The sequence below is a fragment of the Opisthocomus hoazin genome, chromosome 6 (assembly GCF_030867145.1).
Source record: "Opisthocomus hoazin isolate bOpiHoa1 chromosome 6, bOpiHoa1.hap1, whole genome shotgun sequence".
NCBI classification, from domain to species: Eukaryota; Metazoa; Chordata; class Aves; order Opisthocomiformes; family Opisthocomidae; genus Opisthocomus; species Opisthocomus hoazin.
In genome coordinates this window covers 61,455,742-61,481,420 of record NC_134419.1, presented here as the reverse complement: position 1 = coordinate 61,481,420, position 25,679 = coordinate 61,455,742, and the positions used below count along the sequence as shown (strand labels likewise).

Here is a 25,679-nt window from a genome sequence, read left to right as displayed (position 1 = left end):
GCATCACGACCCAGCAGTGCTTTAAGTAACGGTTATATGCGCAGCCATTAGATAATGGCTATGTCTGAACTGTGGGACAGTGGAACACATCTCATTTCTCAGTTCCAGGGGTATAACTCATTTTATCTTGACTCGATGTTAAGAGCTAATCATCCATCATGCCTCCATGTCTCCATGCAGCGGTTTCCATAGATGGAAAGCCAAGGAAAGACTGAAAGGCACCTGGTCCCCAGTCTAAATGGTTGGGACGTCTCATAGGAAGTACCTGCCACACCATCAAGATACAGCCAGTGCAACTAATATTTGTCATATTCTACCACAGGAAAAGAAGCACATACTACAGTCAAGGACTTTTGTTTATTTGTTTTGTATTCAAACAAAAATTTGCTCAGCTTTTGCTAGAGAAGAAACATGGAGCACTAAGTGGCAAGGTGTGTGAGGTGCTGGAACTTCTGAGGTAAAGACTGCAATCAAGCAACTCCTGCAGGACGGATTTTCTTCTGACCAGGGACAGTTCCCAAGGAGTTATTAACCATGACCTTTACTGTGGCCTTTACCAGCATGACGTCTGGGAAGACCTTGAAGATAAAGAACAAGAACTTGAATCTGAATCAATCTCCAAAGCAGTCAGTGTAGGCTGTGGAGACCTTACCTGTTGTGCCCACTTGTCTGTAGGTGTCCTCGAACATCAATGCCCAGTTACTTCAAATGCTGCAGTCCAGCCATGAGCTTGCAGTAAGTGGGTAAATTAGGCTTGCCATTGCTTGCCAGAATGGGCTAATAACCTAGCTTAGATAATACAAAGCTTGTGCTGTCAAATAAGTGTTTGAGAGGTATCCAAAGATTGTTCTAAAATACAGGTTAGATAGATTGTATGGATGTGGGATCTTCAAAGAAAGCAGAATGAATATAGGGTTGTGAAGCCTTCAAAAGGTTTGTATCTGCCTCATGGCACCACTGCTGCCTTGCTTACATTCTGTGTACCTAACTGTTGTTATTCCTCACACACAGGTTATCCAAGCACCAAGCCTTACTGGTGGCAGTGGCGTGGTCGTCTCTTCAGGACAGAAACCACTGCACATCCTCTGTGTGTTTGTCTGACCGTGCAGTCCAACCAGCTCCCATAGTGGCTGCATGCAGACTTTTAACGAGAGACTGAAAGGGTCCTTGTCAAACACTAACATTCAGTGGCTATCATCTGTCACATCTGCTGGGTACTAGAAAGCTTTCCAGCTTGCTGACAGGCTCTGTTTCACTAAATCTTTAAAATAAGCAAACATAAAACAAACCAAAAAGCAATGCCGAGGCTGTCTGAAATTCGTTGAAGTCAAATCATTTCGAGCACAGGTTAAATTGCACTTCTTAATGCTGAGTGCTGAGCACTGCCCTGTGTAGACAGAAAATCCATTTGCAGTCTATCCTTTGCAAATATCGCACAACTTCTCTCAGAAAACTATTTACACATTGTGGGGACATGGGCAAAAAAGTAAGGTAAACTCATGTTGATTTTCTAAATAATTAAAATTTGCATATTCTGAAGCAAACTAAACAGATATATTCCCAACTGAGCAGATAAATTTTTGTTAGAAGTGGAGCACAAATTATTAATTTCTGTAGAAATCAGAACATGATTTGGGAATAGTTCTGTCACATCAGTTAGTAAGAGCGAATTTCAAAAATTTTTCATTCTGCAAAGTGCTCTGTGTGCCCCCTATTGGAATCATATGATGGATTGCATTTTTAAATCTTAATTCTAAAGCTTGTTTTATAAATGCAATGACAGTCAATGAAGCATTTGTATCCTAAAGTATACGGAGGTAGCATTTTGAAATAACACTTTATTATAGACTGTTTTTCACATTATTACTGTCTTGATTAATCTAGATTAAACACTGGCGAAAATAACATAGGTACTGATTACTATAGCAATGTAATGTATTTTACATTTCTGTCTAAAAAGCAAAATCAAAAAGCTCTTTGCCCTGCCTCTCTGGAAAGAGGCAGCCACTGTCATAAAACACCTAAGTAGCTGGATACGTTGCTTTCTTCAGTAGAGAAAGTGCTGGCTTTTGTGCTGTGCAACTTGAAAATACGGCTCTTGTGCAAGAGGGAAAAGATTGCATTAAAACCATCTTTCTGCCTCCTAAATTATGGGTTGTGTCAGGAGCTAGCTCAGCCCCGCCATTGCTCCAGTCAGCCCTGTATGCTGCTTCGCCTCACAGTAAAGGCTGCCAGTGAATGGTGCTCCAGATCAGAATAGTCAGGAGCACTGTCCCGGGGCTGCCTGGGCATTAAAGCTTCTGGGTTTACCTTCTGGATTTTGGACTGTACCAAAATGTCACACTGGGCATTTCATCCCTGCCTGAATCGGGAAGGGTACCCGCTCACAGGTATTTGCCTTTGAAGGTGCTGAATTAAAAATACTCGTGTTCAGCTACCGGCTCCCTCCCAGGAAGGTCCAAGGCAGCGGGCCAGCGGTGATGAACTGCCAGCCCTGTCCTCTGACCTGAGCTTCTTTGGTGGAAGCAGCTAACGAGAGCTGTGCTGGGGAGGGACGAGTGGAGATAAAAGCTGGGCCACTGAGAACACCACATGGGAAAAACCAAAAGGTTCACTTATGCTAGTTCTGGAGAATAATGGAAGGAATAATATCTTGATAAAAGAAAACAACATGATGAGCTCATCCGTGTGATATCAACACAGAACTTCCCTGGGGAACAGGCTGAATTACTGAAGCTGATCAGAAAAGTGCCATCACCAAAGGTGACCTATTGAAAATGTGCAACGCAGGATGCTCAAAAGATGGATTTCGCCTTTAAACTAAGCCTTACCCAGCAGACTAAAATAAAGGACAAAGACTCCTTTTAGCATTATCTGTGGTGAAATATAAGCATGATTCTTCTATTTAGTAGTAAGTATTAGCTTGTTTCTTGGCACAGTGCTGAACTCATTTATTTGACTTTTTGAAGGAAAAAGTCTAGAAATGTTACATTTCTTTATGTGCATTTATCGCTAATAGAAAAGATTAAATAGAAATTTGAAGTAAGATAGCTCAGGTTAAATGCACAGTTATGAAATGTTGCTTTGCAAATCCTTTTGAATTAGTTGTTCTCTTTCATGCTGTTCACATTAAAGCTGCAATTCAAATGACACTTGATTGGACCTCCTACACTGTTTCAGTCTTCACACATTTATTTTTATACCTTTTAAAAGAATTTTAAAATCTACCTACTATTTAAAAAAACAGTTTATCATTTAAATATACCTTGTACTCTTTTGTTATTTACAGTAGCTATTATTTAGAGTAGTCATATGCTAATCACATTAATTATATTTGAAATGGTAGACTTCCATAAAATGACAAAACTAATAAAAATGCTCAAATAAGAGAATAGTGAAGGAGGCAGAATCTTTATATTAGTGCTAGCTATTGCTTAAGGAAGTTACAGAGACGTTCAGATAGATGTGTACCTCTGAATACCTTTCAAAGCAATTAGGCAAAACCCCAGGGTGGTGAAATGATGAATGCCCAGCGTTAGCTAAGCCAAAGTGCAGTCTTTTTGATTTCTGGGGTCCAGCTCCAAAACTAACTACTGAAAAAAGCCTCAGGAATAGTAAACTACAGCAAACAGAGGATAAGAAAGAAATTAGAAGGGCCCTAAATGGATCTGTGCGTTTGCTGTATCACCAGAGGTTAAAGGGAATAATCAAAGAAGATTTAGGCAGTACGAGGAAGGACAATGTTGTCTTCTCTACTTCAGTTCTAAACTGGAGAACATGATGGGAAGACAGCTACCCCTGACCTAATCTTTTCTACTAGTGAAAATACAGTATTCTCTCAGACTGAAGAGTAGCTACAAGATAAATCCGAGCAATCCTGTCGTTTTAAAAGTGTAAGAGTCATCATGTCCAGGTGGCATATGCAAGAACTCTGAAAGTACTTATAGATGAAGCGGTTAGGCTGTTAGCAAAAATACGCAGCTTTTGTGTGGGACCTGAAAGATCAAAATAGTGAATCTGTATTTAAATTATAACTCTACAGCGCTGTCTCCAGGCGTTGCCAAAGGGGGATTTACTCCAGACATTGGATTGAAAAGCATAGCTCAGTAGAGTCTCAGCAAAATGCCTCAGTATCTGCTAGCAGCCGGTATCAGGCCCTAACTAACACTCAGGATCTTGACAGTGTGGAAACTCTGAAAACATCTCAACTTTTAGGTCCAGATGTTCTCGTGTATACTGCCTAGATATGTTCTGACCCAGCTGCAGCGAGAGACTCCAGTGTCTGCTAACCCAGTCACTCCCTGGGCACGCTGGCATCCATGGGAAGAGAACTCAGGTACAACAACAGGAAGGGAGCCAGGACGTGCTGCAGCCAAGTTCCCGGTCTGGCTGCGGGAACACCTACAGCTCAATTTAGGCAAAGCTTGAATGGTCCAGTCACTAGAAGAATATAGAGCCACTCTGTTTAAATTGCATAAAACAGAGGCACAGGTAATGCAGAGACCCTGCACCTACTCGATTTGTCAACCACCACTTCAGTAAAAAAACCTTATTTATTATGGTGGGAAAGGATCTGATTGGCAAAGTTTCTGCAGAGAGACATCATCTCTTGCTGAGCTGGTATAAAATACTGTCTTAGAATCATAGAATCACAGAAGCATAGAATGTTAGGGGTTGGAAGGGACCTCTGTGGGTCATCTAGTCCATCCCCTCTGCTGAAGCAGGGTCACCTACAGCAGGCTGCACAGGACCTTGTCCAGGCAGGTCTTGAATATCTCCAGAGAGGGAGACTCCACAGCCTCCCTGGGCAGCCTGTTCCAGTGCTCCATCACCCTCAGAGGGAAGAAGTTCTTCCTCATGTTCAGACGGAACTTCCTATGCTTCAGTTTGTGCCCATTGCCCCTTGTCCTGTCGCTGGGCACCACTGAAAAGAGTTTGGCCCCATCCTCCTGACACCCACCCTTCAGATATTTATAGGCATTTATAAGGTCCCCTGTCAGCCTTCTCTTCTTCAGGCTGAACAAGCCCAGCTCCCTCAGCCTTTCCTCATAGGAGAGATGCTCCAGTCCCCTCATAATCCTCGTAGCCCTCCTCTGGACTCTCTCCAGTAGCTCCTCATCTTTCTTGAACTGGGGAGACCAGAACTGGACACAGTACTCCAGATGGGGCCTCCCCAGGGCAGAGTAGAGGGGAAGGAGAACCTCCCTCGACTTGCTGGCCACACTCTTCTTAAGGCACCCCAGGATCCCATTGGCCTTCTTGGCAACCAGGGCACACTGCTGGCTCATGGTCAACCTGTCATCCACCAGGACACCAAGGTCCCTCTCCGTAGAGCTGCTCTCCAGCAGGTCCGCCCCAAGCCTGTATTGGTGCATTGGGTTGTTCCTCCCCAGGTGCAGGACCCTGCACTTGACTGTGTTGAATTTCATCAGATGGGCTGAGCTCTGCCCAGCACTCCACCCTGTCCAGGTCTCGCTGAATGGCAGCACAGCCTTCTGGTGTATCCACCACTCCTACCAGTTTGGTGTCATCAGCAAACTTGCTGAGGGTACACTCTAACTCTTCATGCAGGTCAGTGATGAGTTAGTTGAACAAGACTGGGCCAGATACTGACCCCTGAGGGACACCAATAGTTACAGGTCTCCAACTGGACTCAGCGTCACTGATGATAACCCTCTGAGCTCTGCCATTCAGCCAGTTCTCTATCCACCTCACTGTCCACTCATCCAGCCCACACTTCCTCAGCTTCCCTAGGAGGATATCATGGGAGACTGTGTCGAAAGCCTTGCTGCAGTCAAGGTAGACAACATCCACTGCTCTCCCCTCATCTACCCAGCCAGTCATGCCATCGTAGAAAGCTATCAGATTGGTCAAGCATGATTTCCCCTTGGTGAATCCATGTTGACTACTCCTGATGACCTTCTTTTCCTCCACTTGCTCAATGACAACCTCCAGAATGAGCTGCTCTATCATCTTTCCAGGGATGGAGGTGAGGCTGAATGGCCTGTAGTTCCCTGGGTCCTCCTTCTTGCCCTTTTTGAAGACTGGAGTGACACTGGCTTTTCTGTAGTCCCTGGGCACCTCTCCTGTCCTCCAGGACCTTTCAAAGATGATGGAGAGTGGCTCAGCAATGACATCTGCCAGCTCCCTCAGTACTCGTGGGTGCATTCCATTGGGGCCCATGGATTTGTGGGTGTCCAGATTGTCCTCCTCGACCAAGGGAAGGTCATCTTTTCTGCAGGCTTCCTCTCTTACCTCCAGGGCCTGGGAGTCCTGAGGGCTGGCCTTAGCACTGAAGACTGAAACAAAGAAGGCATTCAGTAACTCTGCATCCTCCGTCACCAGGGCACCCACCTCGTTCAGCAGCCGCCCCACATTATCCCTAGTCTTCCATTTGCTGCTAATGTACTTGAAGAAGCTTTTCTTGTTGTCCTTGACATCCCTTGCCAGATTCAGTTCCAGGTGGACCTTAGCCTTCCTCGTTGCATCCCTGCATGCTTTGACAACATTCCTGTACTCCTCCCAAGTGGCCTGCCCCTCTTTCCACATTCCTTAGAACTTTCTCTTCCGTCTGTGTTCCGCTAAAAGCTCCTTGCTCATCCATGCGGATCTCCTGCCTCCTTTGCTAGATTTCTTGTGCAGAGGGATGCACCGATCCTGAGCATGGAGGAAGTGACGTTTAAACAGAGACCAGCTCTCTTGGACCCCCCTGCCTTCGAGAGCCCTGGCCCACAGGACTCCTCCCAGGTTAGCTCCTTGAAGAGGCCAAAGTTGGCTCTTCTGAAGTCCAAGATTTTGTTCCTGCTTATCGCCCTGCTTCCTCCACCCAGGATCCTGAAGTTCACCATTTCATGGTCACTGCTGCCGAGGCTGCCTCCAACCTTCACATTCTCAACCAGTCCCTTTTTGTCCATTAGTACAAGGTCCAGCAGAGCGCCTCTCCTCATCGGCTCCTCTAGCACTTGCATCAGAAAGTTATCATCGATGCTCTGCAGGAACCTTCTGGACTACATGTGCCTGGCTGTATGGTCTTCCCAGCAGAAGTCAGGGTGGTTGAAGTCCCCCATGAGAACCAGGGCCTGCAACTTTGAGGCTACTTTCAGCTGTCTATAGAAGGTCTCATCAACTTCCTCCTCCTGGTCAGGTGGCCTGTATTACACACCCACAATAACATCACCCATATGAGGCTGTCCCTTAATTCTAACCCATAAGCTCTCGACTCCTTCTTCATCAGCCCCCAGGCAGAGCTCAATACATTCCAGCTGCTCCCTCACATACAGAGCAACTCCACCACCTCACCTTGTTAGCCTGTCTTTGCTAAAGAGTGTGTAGCTATCCATGACAGCATGCCAGTCATGCGAGCTGTCCCACCATGTCTCTGTAATTGCAATGGGATCGTGACCCTGCGACCACGCACAGATCTCTGATTCTCACTTATTCCCGTGCTGCGTGCATTGGTGTGCAGACATTTCAGAGAGGAACTCGAGCATGCTGGTTTCCCTGGAGGGGTGCAAGAGGATCTGCCGTGTCCATGCCTACCCTTAAGGCTGTTGGTCTTTTGCTTCTCAGTTTGGGACACAGCTGAGGAATATTTGTCTCTGCTCTGATTAGCCACTGTTAATCCCCAGGCAGATGGGATGGCTTGAGCATTCTGACTTTGCCCCTAGCCCCAAGTCCTTCAGTTTAAAGCCCTCCACACCAGGTTGGCTAGCCTGTTGCCAAAGACGATGTTGATGAAGTTGATGAAGTTGTTGATGTCATGAAGTTTGTTATAATAGTGCTCCCCCATTTGGACAATTAAATGAACTATTTAATTAACCACTTGGTGTTATATTCTTTTGACAAAGCAGTAATGACTGGCACTGGATAAACGTGGCTGAAATCTACAGTCACTGTCTTCATAAAACCATGTGGCGTCAGTGAGATTTGGCATCAATCTGCATGCAGCTTGCAAGCACAGCGCGGCCCCTGCCACTAACCTGGCTGCAGGCTCGCTCTCCCCAGCAGCCTGCAGAGCGAAGGCACGGGAGGTGGGAGCTGCCGTGCCCTCGCAGGAGGCACCCTTGGGTGCAAATACACGTCCTGTTGAAGCGTTGGGTTCTAGCCTGTTCCAGTTCCCCAGCTGGCTAGCGCATCAGGGACCTCGACAGAGGCATGAGCTCCAAATGCAATCACAGTAAACCATCAAAGGCTTAATTTTGAGTTCTGAATCAGGTCTCCTCTTAATCATAATATCTGCTGTAAATATGTGAGCACTGAGTCTAGGGTGAGATAGTTTTACAAGAGAGAAGTGAGACAAGGAGAAGGAAACCAGTTCTGGTTTCTTGTATAGGTCTGCCTGACGAGACTTCCTTCTTTCTCTTCTTGGAGGAAGAGAGATTTTAAATACAGTGACTGCATTTAAAAAGTGTGCAATATAGAGACATTATATACATTGCAATATGTTTTACGTATATTCTCTGGGTAAGTTTATTTTTTGACAGCTGGAATGAGCTTGCAAATTTTCTGGAGCCACAAGAGACCGTTTTATCCAGTCCATCAGTATTTTTCACATTATTTTGCTCACACCCTTCCTAGTCTATCCTGAGTAAGATTAACTCAATAGCTACAGGCCTTAAAATTAAAGTTTACAGCATTTTCAACTCACTGCACAGGCTGATTTTCACACAGCGTTGTGTTTTCCCCTGTGTGTCGCTTTCCTCCCTCTCCGACAAGCTCACACTTCACTCCACCGTGCCCGATATAGGAGTAAGAGCGGGGCAGTGTTTCTATTCCTGTCTTTGCCACTGACTCACTGTGTAGTTCCTTAAGCATTTGCATCTTGCACTTGGATCCTTTGGTATCCAAGAAGATGAATGCGTCTGTTGCTGTTTTCTTTAGGATAAGATCGTTTGTAATGTCTCCCTCTGTGTGGATTCTCTTGTGTTTAATGAGGGCTGAGTCTGCACTGCAACCTTCCTGTTGGTGAGGATGTTAGTAGGGGTTCTGATTACTACCCAGTTGCCTACTTTAGTTATAACTGTATGAAATTAATTTTTCGAGACATCTACCTCTCAGTCAGATTTGACTTCAGCCAACAGCCTCAAAATTTTGCATGAATTTATCCACTTGCATAAAAAAATATGCACACAAACCAGCATAACCACATACGCTTCCCTTTATAATACATGCTGAAAAGGAGCTAGAGATCTTCGTGGAGCATAATGAGATCCTGCGAACTGGAGAGACACAGAGACACTGCAAACAGTTGTTTTTATAAGGGTGACGCTAGCTACCTTCCGCAACAGAGCCCTGTAGCACCGCTGTCTGCTGAATACGCAAAAGCATTGCTCTTCCTTTTTCAGTGCTATATTGCCTTAATTCCATCTGCTGTCCCATTTACAATTCTTCACAAATACGTTCTGTTCTGCAGGGTCATTTGACCGATTGTTAAATAAGAGTAAATCTCTTGAGGCAAACTAGCAAATGTGTAGATAATTCTTACAAACTAAAATTTAGAACCTACTATTGGAATGAAAATCAGAGACCTGCTGTGGTTTGCAGATGTTGGCAAAATCCATGTACGTGGAACTACAGATGGTTCTCTAGTCCTGTAAGGCAAAGCGTGGAGTTGGCTCTTACCTGACACCTTGTGTTATTTTGACAGCTGCTACTGTTTTAACAAAGACTATAGATAAATTATTTGAATTACGGGTTAGTCTTACAGGCAAAGACGCTAACAAGAAATGTTTTCCAATTTTCAGTGTCACAGCAAGAACCACACAGTGGGCTGCATTATGAAGACTGTGGTCTCCAAGACACAAAGCAACCAGGATCTTAAAAAACACGACCAAATGTTAACAATCTGTTATGAACTGATACAATCCAGCTAGTTTATCTTAAATATGCTGATTTTTACAGGCTAAGCTGCCGGCTTTGCTGGTGAAAATTTGTTTAAAAAATTTCCAGTCTCTGTTCTAACTACCAAGAATATCATGACAGCACAATGGAAATCAGATACTGACGGGACTGAAAATTATTTACATTGGCACTACTGGATGAAGTAGTTTTAATTAAGAGGCAAAAATATAAAATACCTAATCTAAAAATAAATACCTGTTTGCCGTGTTAATTAATTACATGAGTTGGTATTTTCTATTCACAACCCAGTCTCTTTTTTCTCATTACAGGATTACCGAATAAATTCTTCCAAAATAAAGGATTATACCCTATTTGCATTAGGATACTTTATTCAAAGCGGGCTGTAAATATATGCAGGACATTTATATGACAAGATGTATATAATTACATACACATATGAGAGGTACATAATTAAAACAGCAAATGCAAGACCGTTGGAATACCTCAGAAAACACCTTTGGCTGAAAAACAGAGAGGCAGGTTTTGGGTGCGTGTGTCCGAGGAGACGCGGGCACAGCCTGCTGCCAAAACGCGCGGGATCCAGGCTCGGGCTGTCCTAGGTTTCTGTGCGCTTGGTTTCTTGGCGCAGGGTTTCAACCCCGAACAAAACGCCGCGGGCCAAATGCCGCCCCAGGGAGGGCACGGCCCCCAGCACCCCGCTTTCAGGGCGTTCTCCACGCGGCCAGACGTGAAGCGCCCTCCCGCTCCTCACCCGCCCCGAAGCTCGGCGCTGCTCCCCCGGGGCCGGGGGACGCCGGGCAGCGCCGGCCCCCGCCCCGCCCGGCGCGGCCCGAGGGGAGCCGGGAAGCCCTACCCCGGGCGGCGCCGCGGTGGCCGCCCCCCCGCGCAGGCACGGCGCTCGCTGGGTCCCCGCGGCCGCCGGCCCCGTCCGACGGCGGGCTCGCCCCCCCGCTCCCCCGGCGGCGGCGGCGGGCGGGCGGCCCCCCAGCCCCGGCCGGCGCCCGGAGGTGGGGGTCCCGCCGCGCCCGGGGGGCCGTCCCGGCGGCGGCGGGAGCGGCGGGGGCAGCGGGGCTGGCGGCGTCCCGCGGGCGGGGGAGCGGCGGTGATGGCGGGGGGCGGCCCGCGCTCGCTGCGGGCCCTCACCGGGTGCCTGCTGGGCGCGCTGGTGCTGAGCACGCTGGCGGGCAACGCGCTGGTGTGCCTGGCCGTGCTGCGCTCCCGCCAGCTGCGCGCCAAGGTCACCAACTGGTTCGTGCTGTCGCTGGCCGTCTCCGACCTCTGTGTGGCCCTCCTGGTGATGCCCTGGAAGGCGGTCACCGAGGTGGCCGGCGGCTCCTGGCTCTTCGGCAGCCGCTTCTGTGACACCTGGGTGGCCTTCGACATCATGTGCTCCACCGCCTCCATCCTCCACCTCTGCATCATCAGCCTGGACCGGTACTGGGCCATCGCCAGCCCCTTCCGCTACGAGCGCAGGATGACCCGGCGCCTTGCCTGTGCCATGATAGCCGTGGTCTGGGCCCTCTCCGTCCTCATCTCCTTCGTCCCGGTGCAGCTACACTGGCATAAAGCTGAGGACGTGAGATACCCAGGCTCCTGGCTGCCTGGGACGCCCCGCTGCGACGTCAGCCTGAACCGCACTTACGCCATCACCTCCTCCCTTATCAGCTTCTACATCCCCGTGGCCGTCATGATCGTCACCTATACCAGGATCTACCGAATCGCCCAGGCCCAGATCCGCCGCATCTCCACCCTCGAGCGAGCAGGGGGACAGTGGTCGGCTCACGGCAAGGAGCCCACCTCCTCTTTGCGGAGTTCCCTGCACAAGGAGACCAAGGTGCTGCAGACCCTCTCCATCATAATGGGAGTCTTCGTTTGCTGCTGGCTGCCCTTCTTCCTGCTCAACTGTCTGCTGCCTTTCTGCCAGCCCGAGCTGGAGAGTGACCGTGAAGGACAGTCACCCTGTGTTGGCCAGACCACCTTCAACATCTTTGTGTGGTTCGGCTGGGCCAACTCCTCGGTGAATCCGGTGATCTATGCTTTCAATGCAGACTTCAGGCGGGCTTTCAGCAACCTGCTGGGCTGCCGGTGCTACTGCTGCGGCACACCCAGGTCCACTGTGGAGAGGGTCAACTTCAGCAACGAGCTGGTTTCCTATCACCACGACACCACCTGCCAGAAGGAAGGAGCTGCCTCATCGTCGGCCCCCCCGGCTGCCGTCGCTGCCTGGGTGCAGCCTCTACCCCACGCCGTAAGCCTTCAGGGGGAGGACAGCAGTGAGGAGATGTCTATGGAGAAGAGGCCTGTGACTTCTCAGGTGCAGGCTGCCCCCAGCATCAGCCCCAAGAGCCGTCAGGTGCCAGCCATTCTGCAATCTGACTGTAAGGCAGAGCTGTCCCAGGAAACTATTACCCCCCGTATGGGGCTTGGCCGGTGCGAGGGGCCCCATCACCCTGTTCCAGAGGGATAAGTGATTTGAGTGTTTCTCACACACGCAGCCATCCCACGGGGAGAGTCCGCTCTGCCTGCACATGCGATACGGCCATCCCCCAGCAAACAATGTCCCATCCCCGAGGGATGGGGACCTGCTGCTCGTACCCTAGAGCGGTGATGGGTGTGTGAAGTCCACCCCAAAAGCAGACAGCAACCACATATTAACCTCTTCCCATGGCCACCTTCACCCCTTACTCTCTTTCATAGTCAGTAGGCATTTCCCATGCATTTGTTCACCCTCACGATTCAATCAAACTTGTGATATTTATTAATAATAGTAAGATAATTAAATCAAAATAAAAACAACTCATAGTTTGAGACTCCATCATATTATCTGACATAGATAAGCTAATCTTAGATTTAGCTTCATTGCTAAAAGCTATTTTTCCCCCATCTCATGGTTTCACATCATACAGGTGCGCAGTTCTGGTCTTAAAAGGTTTGTGTTTGGTTTTACTTCTGTGTTTATTTCAAAGCTGCCTCTCTGGATTTACACGTCTGAATCTGTGTTTAGGCTCTTAAATAAAAGTTGCTCTGTTGAAACATCACTATCTTATGTTGAGTCAAAAGGCTGCTCAAAACCCTGGAAAATTAAGTTACTTTCATGTAGGACACCAAACACAGTTTCAGGTGCCAAACTTTGGTATCCAGACTTAATGATACTGAGCTAGGATCTTCCTCATCCTGAAATGTTAGAAAACGTTAGAAAATGTAGTATTGTATTAGGCTGAGGTTACAGCAGGATGGTATTTGTGAACGAACACTACAACTCCAGAGCAATTTAAGCTCCTATTAGCTGAGGCAGCTGCAATCCTTCCTGCTCCTACTAGTTCAGGCAGCCGATCCTTCCAGAAAGCAAGCTGGTCTGCAAAATCAAAAGTGAGCAGGTCATCTCTCTGAACCCATTTCACTACTTGTAGGCCTGAACAGCGGCAAAAAGCAGAGCAAATGGGTGTAGGGTGGCTAACGGGAGAGAAAATTCTGTGTGAACTTGGTGATCATTTCTGTCTGTGAAAAATGGTTCAGCAGACATTAGGGGAATACAGTGGCACCTCACTGTCCTCCACTGCTCTGTCCACCACTTTGGAGTTCTGCTGCTGACCACTTAATACTGTGCTCCACTAACAACCATCATTACCCCATTTTTCTGCCCTTCGCCTATGACTGAGTTGATTGGCCTTGACTCATCTAAGGAAGGTGATGAAGATGCAACTGTCCAAGAAGAGACGTTAAACTGCAAGAGTTTACTTGGACATCTTGTAGATGGCACAGCTGATATCTTTCAGAACAGTGATCCATGCTGAAAACCCAGAGTCTCCTCTCAGTCATCCTGCTTCCTATGAGTTTAAAAGATGTGCAGTTCTTAAGCCCCTGCATGCATTTCCCCCCATCACATGAATTCTTATGGAAAAAATTGCTTTTGATATGCTGCTCTTTTCAGGAACGTGTCCTTGATGGATAGCTGGGTGTGACTGTAATCTGTTCTTCATGGCCAATACTGGCAGGAGAAGAGGTAATGGGCTTAACTATAAGAAAGACCAAGGCAAGACTTTGGAAAAACTTCCTGAGAATAAGGCTAATTAAGCACTGGAGTAGATTGCCTGGGGAGGTGATGACATCTCTCTCAGTAAAAGTCTTTAAGATGACATTGCTAAACATCTGTCAGAAATGACATTGGCATTGTTAATCCTGTCTTGGGGCAGAGGCGTTGTGCAATGGTCTCTTGAGATCTTTTCTAGTCCTGCTTCACTATGAGCACATGATTCCTAAGCATTGAGCTTAAAATGTTTGATATTTTTTTTTTGCACGCAATGATCTTTGGCTATTTTCTTGAAGTCAAAGAAGCAAACAGATAAGAACTCTGAGATCACATTGGTGTATGACCCTTCTTCTTAGTGATCACCCATTTTTCTTAGCGTTTAACAGCTATCATACAGCATGCCTAGTGCCTCCTCTGGAGAGCAACCCTGAAATAAACCTAGCATTTCCTCAAAAGAGATACAAGATCTGTGTTTTTGTTTTGATTCCCTTTTTATTTTCTAGGTGATCATACATGAACTGTACATGGATTCAGATGCTAAAGGGTCAATGAATTCGTGAGAGGATTTTCCTTGCTACATTTCTTCTTTCTTACATAAACCAGAAACATGTATCGTAAGAGTGTCAGCATCTTTTATCTCAAAAAACCCAAAATTATGCCTTAGAACTGTAAGAGACTTCTCATCTCATCCCCTCGACACTAAAACCCATCCTGGGGAGATACTGACACACCTGATAAGACACTATCACGACGTGTGACCCCCTCACCACCTGCTACACTGCTGTTGCTGTCGTAAGAGCTTCAGGTGGCTCCATCCCTCAGCCTTAACTCTCCCTGCCCACATGCGTCTTCCTCCTCCTCAAGGGCAGGCAAGTCTTCTGGCAGTTAAGGCCACACATGCACAGCAGCTTTTTTTTTTTTTTTTTAGTGTGCACACCATTTCATTATTAGTGATAAAAGCTGTTAATTAATGGAAGGGAAAGATTTACCTTCTCAGGAGGTTTGCCCTGCCTATGGGAGCTGTCTTGCCCAGGAAGTAGTCTGGACTTAATACACAGGGGGATGAAAACTTCGTGTGTGACAGGGTGGGTGGCAGAAGTTAAGCAATGAATATATTTGAATAATGTTTTAAGAATAATCAGAAATTCATGGTAGCTTTGATTTATGAAACTATATTTGTGATAAGAATGGAAAAAAGCTATTTGTATCAGTGCATGTGGCTATAGTTTAAATAAGGTTCATTAACAGGTCAGAGTGTAGTTGAAAATAAATGGATATTTACCTGAAGAAAAAACCCTGACCTTTACTGAAGCTTTTTAAAGGGACAATTTAACATTGCTCTTTGTAAGTAAGGCTGGAAATAATTGTTTGTATCTCATTGGTAATGGTCATTAGTGATGTGCAGATGATACATGTTACAATAGTTTACAGCTGTATGGTCCATTGTAGTATGTGCAGTGTAATGTTCAAGGTTGCAATAAATTTCAGAAATCCCATATTACAAACTATTTATACTCATTTTAAAGTGGCATATTACTGAAGGTACTTCATAGGAAAGCTATACTGCATAGCCCTTCAGACTACATCTTCTGCTGTTGCTGATTTAATAACACATAAATATTGATTCTGTATGTATTTTTATTTTCCTAGACTGGGAAGGCTCCCGAACGTTAAGCATACTACAGACCACACAGTTCTGTGAACAGTAAATGAGCACGACTTATTTTCCCAAGAATTTTTGCTAGTGATTAACTGTGATTTCTAATTGACATTTTTCTCATGACAGGGCAAGCTGCTGTGTTAGATTACACAAGAATCAATTAGCATTGTTAGGTTCAAGTCTGATGAGATATATTAAAATTATTACAAAAAGCCAAAGGTTTACTTCAACAGAAATTAAGAGGCAAAATTATTTTCTACTTACACCATTACAGTTACTCAAAAGAACACCTTCCAAGGCAAAACCTTGGTAGTACTTTGTTATGCATTTCTGGGTCACAACTGTCTTGGCTTGGCAGGACAAAATGAATCACAAATCGTGAAGGTGTTATTTTAGGGAGATCTACGGCTGTTCCTCAAACACGTTTTGTAACTCAGATCATGAAATCTACATACTACTTTATGTGTTCACCACAACATATGTAAGGTATTTTACTGACTAAAAGCGTTTCACTTCCATGCCTAGTAGTTCCACATTTATAACACCGTTAACATCACAATGACCTAAAAAATAACTTTTAAATAGCCTTGGTGCCAAAACAGTCCAACCTCACAGATAGCGTTAATGTAAAGACTCTTAATAGCCATATCTGTTGGCTAATGTCTAAGCACCTGACTCAAAACATGTTCCAGTTCAGCAATTAGGGCTTTATGATGTTCACCAAATGCCGCCTCTGTTCAGGCGCATAATTCCCACTCCCTTTCCTGCTGTCAGTCTGCGAAGTTTTCAACCAGCTACACCTCCTGAGAGTGCTTATTTCTTGCTGCTACACAGCTGAAATGAATACAAACTTCTTGTGGTCAATTAAAAGCTTTTGTAGCTGAGCCGACACTGCAGCCCTTCTCACTATTACATCGCACATGAGAGATAGGGATAACGTCTCTGTAGCCTGCTTGGGTGGCTGTAGAGATGCTTATCCAGCTGAGAGCTTTCCCCTCCTGTCAGATTTCTCTGAAGTTGTTCATTGGGTTTAAAAGTTAATCATGGGAGCAGAGACAGATATGTGGATGCATGCGTGCATACCTTCTTAGAAAACTGGACTAGAAAGAGTGTTCTTCAAGGAAAAGGAAACACAAGCTTCAAGGTAGGGCTCTCTGGAGCTGGAGACACAGCAGGGCGAGGACAAGAACTGCTTCCTCATGAAAGACCAAGGCTGGTTCCCACACCCCTGTGTGGCAGAGGTGCCAGCAGAGATGCCAGGTGACATTTCCATAATCAGCCATCAGGCTGTTGGTTCTCAGACCAAATGTAGTGCCACCAGTTACACACAGCACCTTTGTAGCAGAAGGCGACAGTAGGACGGCAAAGGTGTAGTTGAACACCATGCTGGTGCAAAGTTTCATCCTGCTTTCTAAGCAATACTTTTAAAAGATTAACTGCAACACACATGCCTCCGTGACATTATGCTTACACTTTTGTGTTCTGTTGGTTATTGCTTATCTGTTTGCCTGTCATCTTGTTTATGTAGGGTGTTATTTTGCATTACACACAGACTTCCAGGAGATCACCATCCACTTTAAGCAGCTTGTTACAGCTACAGCACTACCTCTACACATATCGGTTCCAGGAACAGGAAGGGACTGAAAAAGCACGTCACTTTGCACAAGAAAACATAAACCCTTGGGACAATTCTACAATTCAAACTGTAACGACAGAAAAAGACATTCTCAAAGAAACTTGCCATTAGCAAAATCCTAATAAGCAAAACCTAAAAAGATTAGATTTCCTCTCAGTCTTTCCCTCCCCTCGGATTAGAAGTCTATACGTATATCCAGTATGCAGGGAAAGTTTTCCATCTTCCTGATCTTCCTTCTCCTTCACAAATGCACGCAGACATGAGGATATTGCAGAGGGAAAAGGTTTCCAGCTCTGACTCTTCCCCTCCTGCCCACAACCCGCTGCTCCATCTTTGATAATAAGCAAAGCAGAAGAAAAAGAAAAATCAAAAGGAAACCACCTCCACTACCAAAACGATTCCACTGTCCAAAATCTAAGCAGCCAGATGTTCAGCTTTATATTTATACAAGATTTTGGATTCCTCCACTTGGAGGTTTTCAGGAAGGGCACTTCATGAAAGTCATTTTAGCCTTTATCTATTGCAAAATACATTTCCAAGGCATCAGAAGAGATAATATTTTTCAAAAATTAGTCTTCCCTCTTCCTCCCTTTATTTCTTGCTAAATTGTTGTAATTTGTTTTGCTGAGTTGAATGCAGAGTAAATAACATTGTGTCTGTCCATCTAAATACATGTACAAATGGAAAATTAAATAGTTCTGATTTAGCAACTATTAGGTATAGTTGGTAGGACAAAGGTAAAAATATTAAATCTCATCCACAAGTTTATTATTATGCGTAACTTTAACAAATGCTGAATTCAGTGGAAAGACAAATTTAAAGGAAGTCAAGATCATACCTCAGCTGTGTATCTTTTTTCTTATCCTTCCAATACTGAGCTGATGCCCTAACATTTCAGTAAAACTTTAATTTCAGTGAGGAACAGCTGACCCAGGTAGCAAAAAGAAATCTGTAATAAAACTCGGTGGCCAATAGCATCTGTTGTTTTGCTTTTGCCAAAATCATGCCTCTTGTGTTGGATTTCAGATGATGCACCTACTCATACCATATTAACTATATTTCAATCGAGTATTTCTCAGTAAAAATTCTTTTCTGAAAAATTCTCTATTCTTCATAAATTGTTTCTTTCCTCACCTGGGGGGTTGCAGCGTTAAGCACTACCAGTCCAGTACCCGGGACTCTGATGTACTTAAGTGGTTTCGTCACCATGGTTACAGACTCCCACCACATAACTCTTAATTTTATCTATCTCATTGCTATAATTTAACTCACTTTCCTGAAGCTCCTCCCCTTCCCCACAGCAAAGGGACACACAGCAGGATGCACCCCCTGAGCACGGGCTACTCCTCAGATTTCTCCTTCTCTTAAGGCTCGATTTGCATTTACACCAAAGAAAGGCACAAAGATGTTTGTTAGAGTAATGAATTTTCCTAGCATATCTGGTTTAAAAAGAACTTGTGGTAATCCTGATCTGGGCTTCTTGTCCCTCACCAATCCTTACCTGTGTCTAATCATTTGAGACATTTTAGAAAACCCAGGGCTTATGCCTGCATTTCACATTTTTCTAAGTCAACTAGCTACATGATAGGAAACTCACCGATCAGTGGAACTACTGAGAGTGATAAATGAGGTGGGGACATGTGTGCAGGAGCTTTACATGTGCATAGCATAAAAAGAATGAAGATGCTGGGGAAAATGTAGGTCTATCTACATTTACCAGAGAGGCAGAATTTCATCTTGAGCCAGTTTTATTTTAGTTTTGGTAGTGAGATGTTTCGATTTGTAAAATTTGCAGAAACCGTTGCTAGGTTCCCCTTTAAAGGGCATTTTCATCATTTTCTGCAATTCAACATTTTAATACATTTTTAACTAACTCAGTCTTTGCACCCACCCTCAGTGAGAACACATCACTTCATTTTACTTTTTCCATATTTAAATCTGAACCGACTGAATGGAGTTTATATACACTATTTCATGGGCTCAAATCCTGCGGTGACCTTTGCACGAAAGGCAACTAACTACATGTGAGCAAGTTGTCTGAGCTTCTATTACAGTCAATGGAGATCTGGGCCAGGCAGTCAGATGTGTCTAGAGTGATTTATTGGGCCAGGTGATGATTCCTACTCTAGGATGAGAGGGAAAACTCCCTAGACTCAGACTAGCTGAAGGGGAAATAAAAAAAACCCACCAGTGATGCAGCATAGTAACAGACAGGAGAACACGATCAAGTGTGCAAATTAATTGCATTTTTTGCTGTTGGTAAGAAAGTGAATCAGTTAGAGATCATACTAAAAACCTGATAACAGGCAACGAGCTGTACTATGTTTGCAGAGCTAGATTTGCTTTTTTGTTTGATGGTCAATCTGAAGAGTCTAACATCCCATTTAGATTTCAGGAAATAGAAAGATGCAAGCCATCAAAGTGATAAGAACTACCAATTTTCCAAAGTAGTTTAAATAAATGAATGCATAAACCAATCCAGATCATAGAGTATTTACTAATGCCTCAATCAATAATAGTCAACAGAAGCAGCATCATGACAAATGTTCTTTGTGCACACTTGTTAACGGAGGGAGGGAAATAGATAACAGAGCTGGGTTTCAAGACAGCAAACTTGTAATTGGACATTTTGTCTTTATGTTTTGGACTATAGCAGAATATTAGTGCTGCCAAACTACACTGTGACAACAAATTGAGAGTAATAATTAACAACCATAATTTTCACTCTAAGCATGCTTATCCTGTAGTAAATTCATAGAATGCTTTGGGTTGGAAGGGACATTTAGAGGTCATCTAGCCCAACCCCCCTGAAGTAAGCGGGGACATCTTCAACTAGACCAGGTTGCTCAGAGCCCCGTGCCAGTGTTTCACCACCCTCATGGTAAAAAGTTTCTTCCTTATATCTAGTCTAAATCTACCCTCCCTTAGTTTAAAACCATAACCCCTTGTCCTATCACAACAGGCCCTGCTAAAAAGATTTTCCCCATCTTTCCCATAGGCCCCTTCAGGTACTGGAAGGCTGCTATAAGGTCTCCCTGCAGCCTTCTCTTCTCCAGGCTGAACAGCCCCAACTCTCTCAGCCTTCCTCCTAGGAGAGATGCTCCAGCCCTCAGAGCAGCTTTGTGGCCCTCCTCTGGGCTCACTCCAACAGCTCCGTGTCCTTCTTGTGCTGGGGGCTCCAGAGCTGGATGTAGGACTCCAGGTAGGGTCTCACCAGAGCAGAGTAGAGGGGCAGAATTCCCTCCCTCAGCCTGCTGGCCACGCTTCTCTTGATGCAGTCCAGGATACGGTTGGTCTTCTGGGCTGCGAGCGCACATTGGTGGCCTGTGTCCAGCTTTTCATCCACCAGTACCCCCAAGTCCTTCTCGGCCAGACTGATCTCAATCCCCTCATCCCCCAGCCTGTGTTGATAGTGGGGGTTGCCCTGACCCAGGTGCAGGACCCTTTACTTGACCCTGTTGAACCTCATAAGGTTCACACAGGCCTACTTCTCCAGCTTGTCCAGGTCCCTCTGGATGGCATCCTGTCCTTTTGGCGTGTCAACTGCACCACTCAGCTTAGTGTCATCTGCAAACTTGCTGAGGGTGCACTCGATCTCGCTAAGTCATTGATGAAAATGTTAAACAGCACCGGTCCCAGTACGGACCCCTGAGGGACACCACTTGTCACTGGTGTCCATTTGGACATTGAGCCATTGACCACTGCCCTCTGGCTGTGACCTTCCAACCAATTCCTTAGCCACCAAACAGTCCACCCATCAAATCCATATCTCTCCAATTTAGAGAGAAGGATGTTGTGGGGAAGCATGTCAAAGGCTTTACAGAAGTGCGGACAGATGATATCCGTTGCTTTTCCCTTGTCCACTGATGCAGCCACTCCATCATAGAAAGCCACTAGGTTGGTCAGGCAGGACTTGCCCTTGGTGAAGCCATGCTGGCTGTCTCAAATCACCTCCCTGTCCTCCATGTGCCTTAGCACAGCTTCCAGGAGGATCTATTCCATGATCTTCCCAGGCACAGAGGTGAGGCTGACAGGTCGGTAGTGCCCAGGGTCCTCCTTTCTATCCTTCTTAAAAATGGGCACAATGTTTTCCTTCTTCCAGTCACCAGGGACTTCACCTGACTGCCATGATCTTTCAAATATCATGGAGAGTGGCTTGGCAACTACATCAGCCAGTTCCCTCAGGACTTGGATGCATCTCGTCAGGTCCCAGTACATTGCCCAGTAGCATCAGACTGGTATCTCCTTGGTGTGCCGCTAGCCTTCAGTCTGAAGCTCTTTCAAGCTTAAAAGAGAAAACTTTATCTCTCTCATAACCCAGAAAGCCCTCTGCTACAGTTACTCCCACTATTAAGCCTTTCACATCCACAGCAATGGTCAAAAGACATCTTCCGATCAGTTAGGTGGACCTCCAAAAAAAAAAAGGAAAGCCTTCGCCCATATTCTTAAAAGCCTGTCCCTTTCCCGTGATGCTGGCACCTGGGGACGGTGGCTGTTGCACACGGACAGGACATCCTTGAGGCACTCTGCTCGCGCGGCTGCGTTACTCCTGGCACTGTCTCTGTCCCTGCTGTGGCAGCCGTTGGGTTCGCAGGGTGTTGCAGGGTGTCAGCGTGCTGCGCCTGCGCCTTCTCTCACGGCATGGCTGGTAGGGCCGTCACGCTGTTGTCTTCACAGCATCTATGAAGAAGCTTGGAAGAGGAGAAGCCTTTACAAACCAAATCGTTAGATAAGCGGCATCAACAACAAAAGCCACATTTGCTGTTACATTTATGCAAATATTCCTCCAGTATGATATTCTCCTTTCAAACAGTTTTAAAAAAATAACAGTGACTACTTCTGCTTGTGTTTCCTTTCACACTTTTCATTTCCAGCTGCATATTGTTAGGCCCCTGTTTTGTCGTAACGCTTTGGCACTGACCACAGGTGTTCACCACAGGGCCAGTCCGGCCACCTAGACTGCTTTTTAACCCAGCCCAACGGCATTTTACTCAGAGGAAGACTCTTCTTGGGGGAAAAAAGAAAAAAAAAAAAAAAAAAGGGCAATTTTTATTGCAGCTCCATCAATAAAAGTTCTGCACCACTGATGCATTCTGAGAACCCTTTAAGGCTAGATTTTAATACCCATCAAGATAGCTAGCTCTCAAGATAGCTGCCTAGATGTCTTCATAAAATTTGCATATACAAGGCACAAGAAAGCATAACATATAGAGAACTGTTACGGGGAACAAGTGGGTGTTTTGGGGACATAACAGCGTACTGCAGGCTTCTTTCAGAAAGGGGCTGGACATTCCCTGTGCTGCTGACAATTTATGCTACTGAAGGAACATCAAGTAGCTTTAAAGATGTTTGTGGTGGAAGCCGTTTCCTTGAGGTGGGGTAAAAAGTTGCTATGATGATCCGCAGAGGCACCATCTTAGCAGATCTGGGGCTAGTCCAGGGCCAAGCGAATAGACATAAAGTGAAATGCCTTTTGTGCTGCGCTGATATCTGACAAATCAAATAAACTGATTTTATTTGAAGCACAGGTCACTGCACGCATTACTACCATCACTTCTGCTTCCAGATAATGCACAATAGCTGTACTGATCTGAATATGCATTACCTTTATTATTTTTTATAGAAACAACATTTTATTTCACTTCTGAACATTCCCCTTTGTGAATTTAAGCCTAACTTTCAGAGACAAGCAAGCTGGACAAGCAACAAAATCTGAATTGTAAATGTCTTGTGGAGCTTCAGTTGTTGTTTAGTATACCTTACTTTGTAAAGCTGAAATGTGTAATTTTGGAGTGGCACAATGCCTCAAGTCATGTGCTTCCAAATGTATTTTTTCTCCCCAGGTTTTGCTACAATGTGCCTACTCCCCTGCACTCCAGTCAAAAGAGTAATTCCTGGGAAAAGCACTGACAGAGGACGAAGGAAATCTGTATAGAATAAAAAAAAGAAAGAAACTTGAAGACAGAACAGCAGAACAGGGGAATACTTTAATGCAGTTTACTACCACTGAGTATGGACAATAATATTTCTACATTACTTAGAAAAATCATACATTTCCATTCAGAAAATGCTCATCACTGTCTCAGCTTCAGCTACAATGCAGCTTCAATCAAACAGGCATTTTTCCTCATTAACCTTATATTCTGACTTAGGCTACAGGATTTGAGAGGCAGAAAACCCATCACTCTCAGTGAAGGTATCATATGTGCGGTAAGAAAGAAAAAAATCTCTTCAAGGTGTATTGCCCCAGGAACACAGACCTCTAACTTCAGTCTACTGGTACATGTTACAATGGAAAATGCAAAGAACTTCAGCACCCCCAAGGGTCTAACCTGGAAGGACTGGATGTACCAGCAGAAGGAGTTGTAATTTTGATACCTTTAGGCCAAGCATCTAACATCATGCAATCTTACATCCACAAAATAAATTTTCCTAATTTCAGTCTGCCTGCTTGCAATCCCACTGCTCTGTATTGCCTGCTACCATGCTGGCATACATCCTCTGTACACTACAAACGGTTTCTTCCCTGCCAGATACTGCGGTGTTTGCTATCATTCTGTTACCACCCGACCTGGTAATTATAAAGGTCTCATCACTATGCTCTCCTAATAAGTCAAGGTGTGGAAAAAATATTTTCCATTTCTAATGGTGCCTTTTAGGCCCAGAGAGACCAGGATGCAGAAAGGGGAAAGCAACTATAATCTGCTAAGAGCAGAAAAGGCACATACCTGACCATGTTGGATGTGGAGAGGCTGCACAAAAGGGCAAAGTGCACGTGCAAGGTGCTTTGTCCAGTGACGGAACTAACTCTGCACACCTCTTGTGCCCGGTCTCCAACTAGTAGCTGTCTTCTGGATGCACTCAGTCCACAATGGGAAGAGTTCTTTCAGAAACATCAGGTCTTCAGAAAGATTAAAATGTAGATCCCAGAGGATGACCCTTTCCAGGCTTAACAAAACGCAGGCACTGCTTGGAGGCTCGGTGGTCACCCAGCAATGGCCACCACATAGCAGAGGGGATGGTGGGCTGCAGCACAGGGACAGCAGCGGAGTATCAGGGCAGGGCTTTATTTATGAGATTTTCTCCTTCGGACCTCACCAAACCATAGCCAGAGCCAGCCCACATCTCCAGTGGGATAGGCTTGTCCGGCTGTTCGTCAGGATGCCTGGGGTTTTGCCGTTCCTGATTTAGGGATGGGAACATGTATTCCATCGGCATGTCAGTTTTTCTGTGTGTACCACAAAAATAATACTAATTTCCTTCCTTGCGGAGCAAAGGGGATGAATTAACTAGTTTCCCCACAACTCTTTGAAGCACTAGCACAGGTGCAACAGAAAGGGTCCCAGGTTTTGTGATTCATTTTTCTTTCTAAATTGAGGAAAAAAACTCTTAGAGTAGTTTTTATCATGCTTAAGAGAAGGAACTTCACTTTATCAGTTGTCCAATTCTGTCCTACTTTGCTAATCCCTTGGTACACACTGAGAATAGCAAGGCAACAGGGAAAGTATTTACACTCTTTGGGAAGAACAGCAACTATGGAATGTGAAGGGAAAACTATGTTCTGGGTATAAGTTCTGTTATCACTTCTAAACTCTCCACAGCTGCCTACGTGAAGTTCTCCACGTGCACCAGAAGCCTTTCTAGGCATGTTAGGACTACGCGTGCAGGCAGAGCCCGGCAGCAGAACCCTTGGAGGCTACGGTGCACCTGGGCTTTGAGGGATCCAGACCAAAGAGCTGGGTAAAAATGTACAAGCGCAGGGTTTACTATTACTCATTTTTATACTTAGATTATTCGATATCTTGTACCACAAGAATAAAATACCACATCTTCTAACACACAAAAGTAAATGCCATTAAAAGAACTGCTTGGAAAGCTGTGCTTGCAGCCCAGGCTTGGTAACAGAACGCACATTTGTATCAAACCAGAAAACACCCTTTGGGAAACTTGGTGGCCTGTGTAGCATCAAGGCAAACAAACACCAGCAAGAACATGCTGCTTTTATTAATATTGGGTTCTTAGTTCTCCTTTTAGTCCAGTGTCTTGCCTTGATGTTTGTTGCGGGGTTTTTCTATTTGGTGCTTATGCATATTAGAACTCTGCTTAAAAACCACAATATCAAACCGGTTTTAATTTTGTAATATATAGGAGCTATGAATCATATGTTCTCAGAGTATACATGGGCTTGTATAGCCTGCATATTTCTGCCCCATAAAAGTCACTTTAATTTATAGGGCAGGGCCAACTTCATCGTTTGCTAGTGCCTAACACATCAGCGTTCTCCCCACTACCTCAGGTCTTTAGATAAAACCACAGTATAAACAAAAATAAACACACTATTCTACACAATCGAGTTGGATTTTTTGGGGGAAAAAACACCCACCTTTTAGGTAAGTGACATCTTTCATAATTATCCCTTAACATTTACTCTTCCTTGTAATAGTCTACATATAAGCTCGCATCGTGGAAAACCAATATCCAGCCTTCAGCTT

At 45.2% G+C, this 25,679-nt stretch overlaps 1 protein-coding gene across 1 annotated transcript; it reads left to right on the top strand.

The window, feature by feature from the left end:
- Window positions 1-10,921: 10,921 nt before the first annotated feature.
- On the top strand, window positions 10,922-12,899 carry LOC104330472 (D(1)-like dopamine receptor; the record flags this gene model as incomplete). The annotated part of the gene is made up of 1 exon (XM_009935695.2): window positions 10,922-12,899. A coding segment is annotated over one exon (1,407 nt), but the record flags the coding sequence as incomplete, so codon positions are not given.
- Window positions 12,900-25,679: the final 12,780 nt, after the last annotated feature.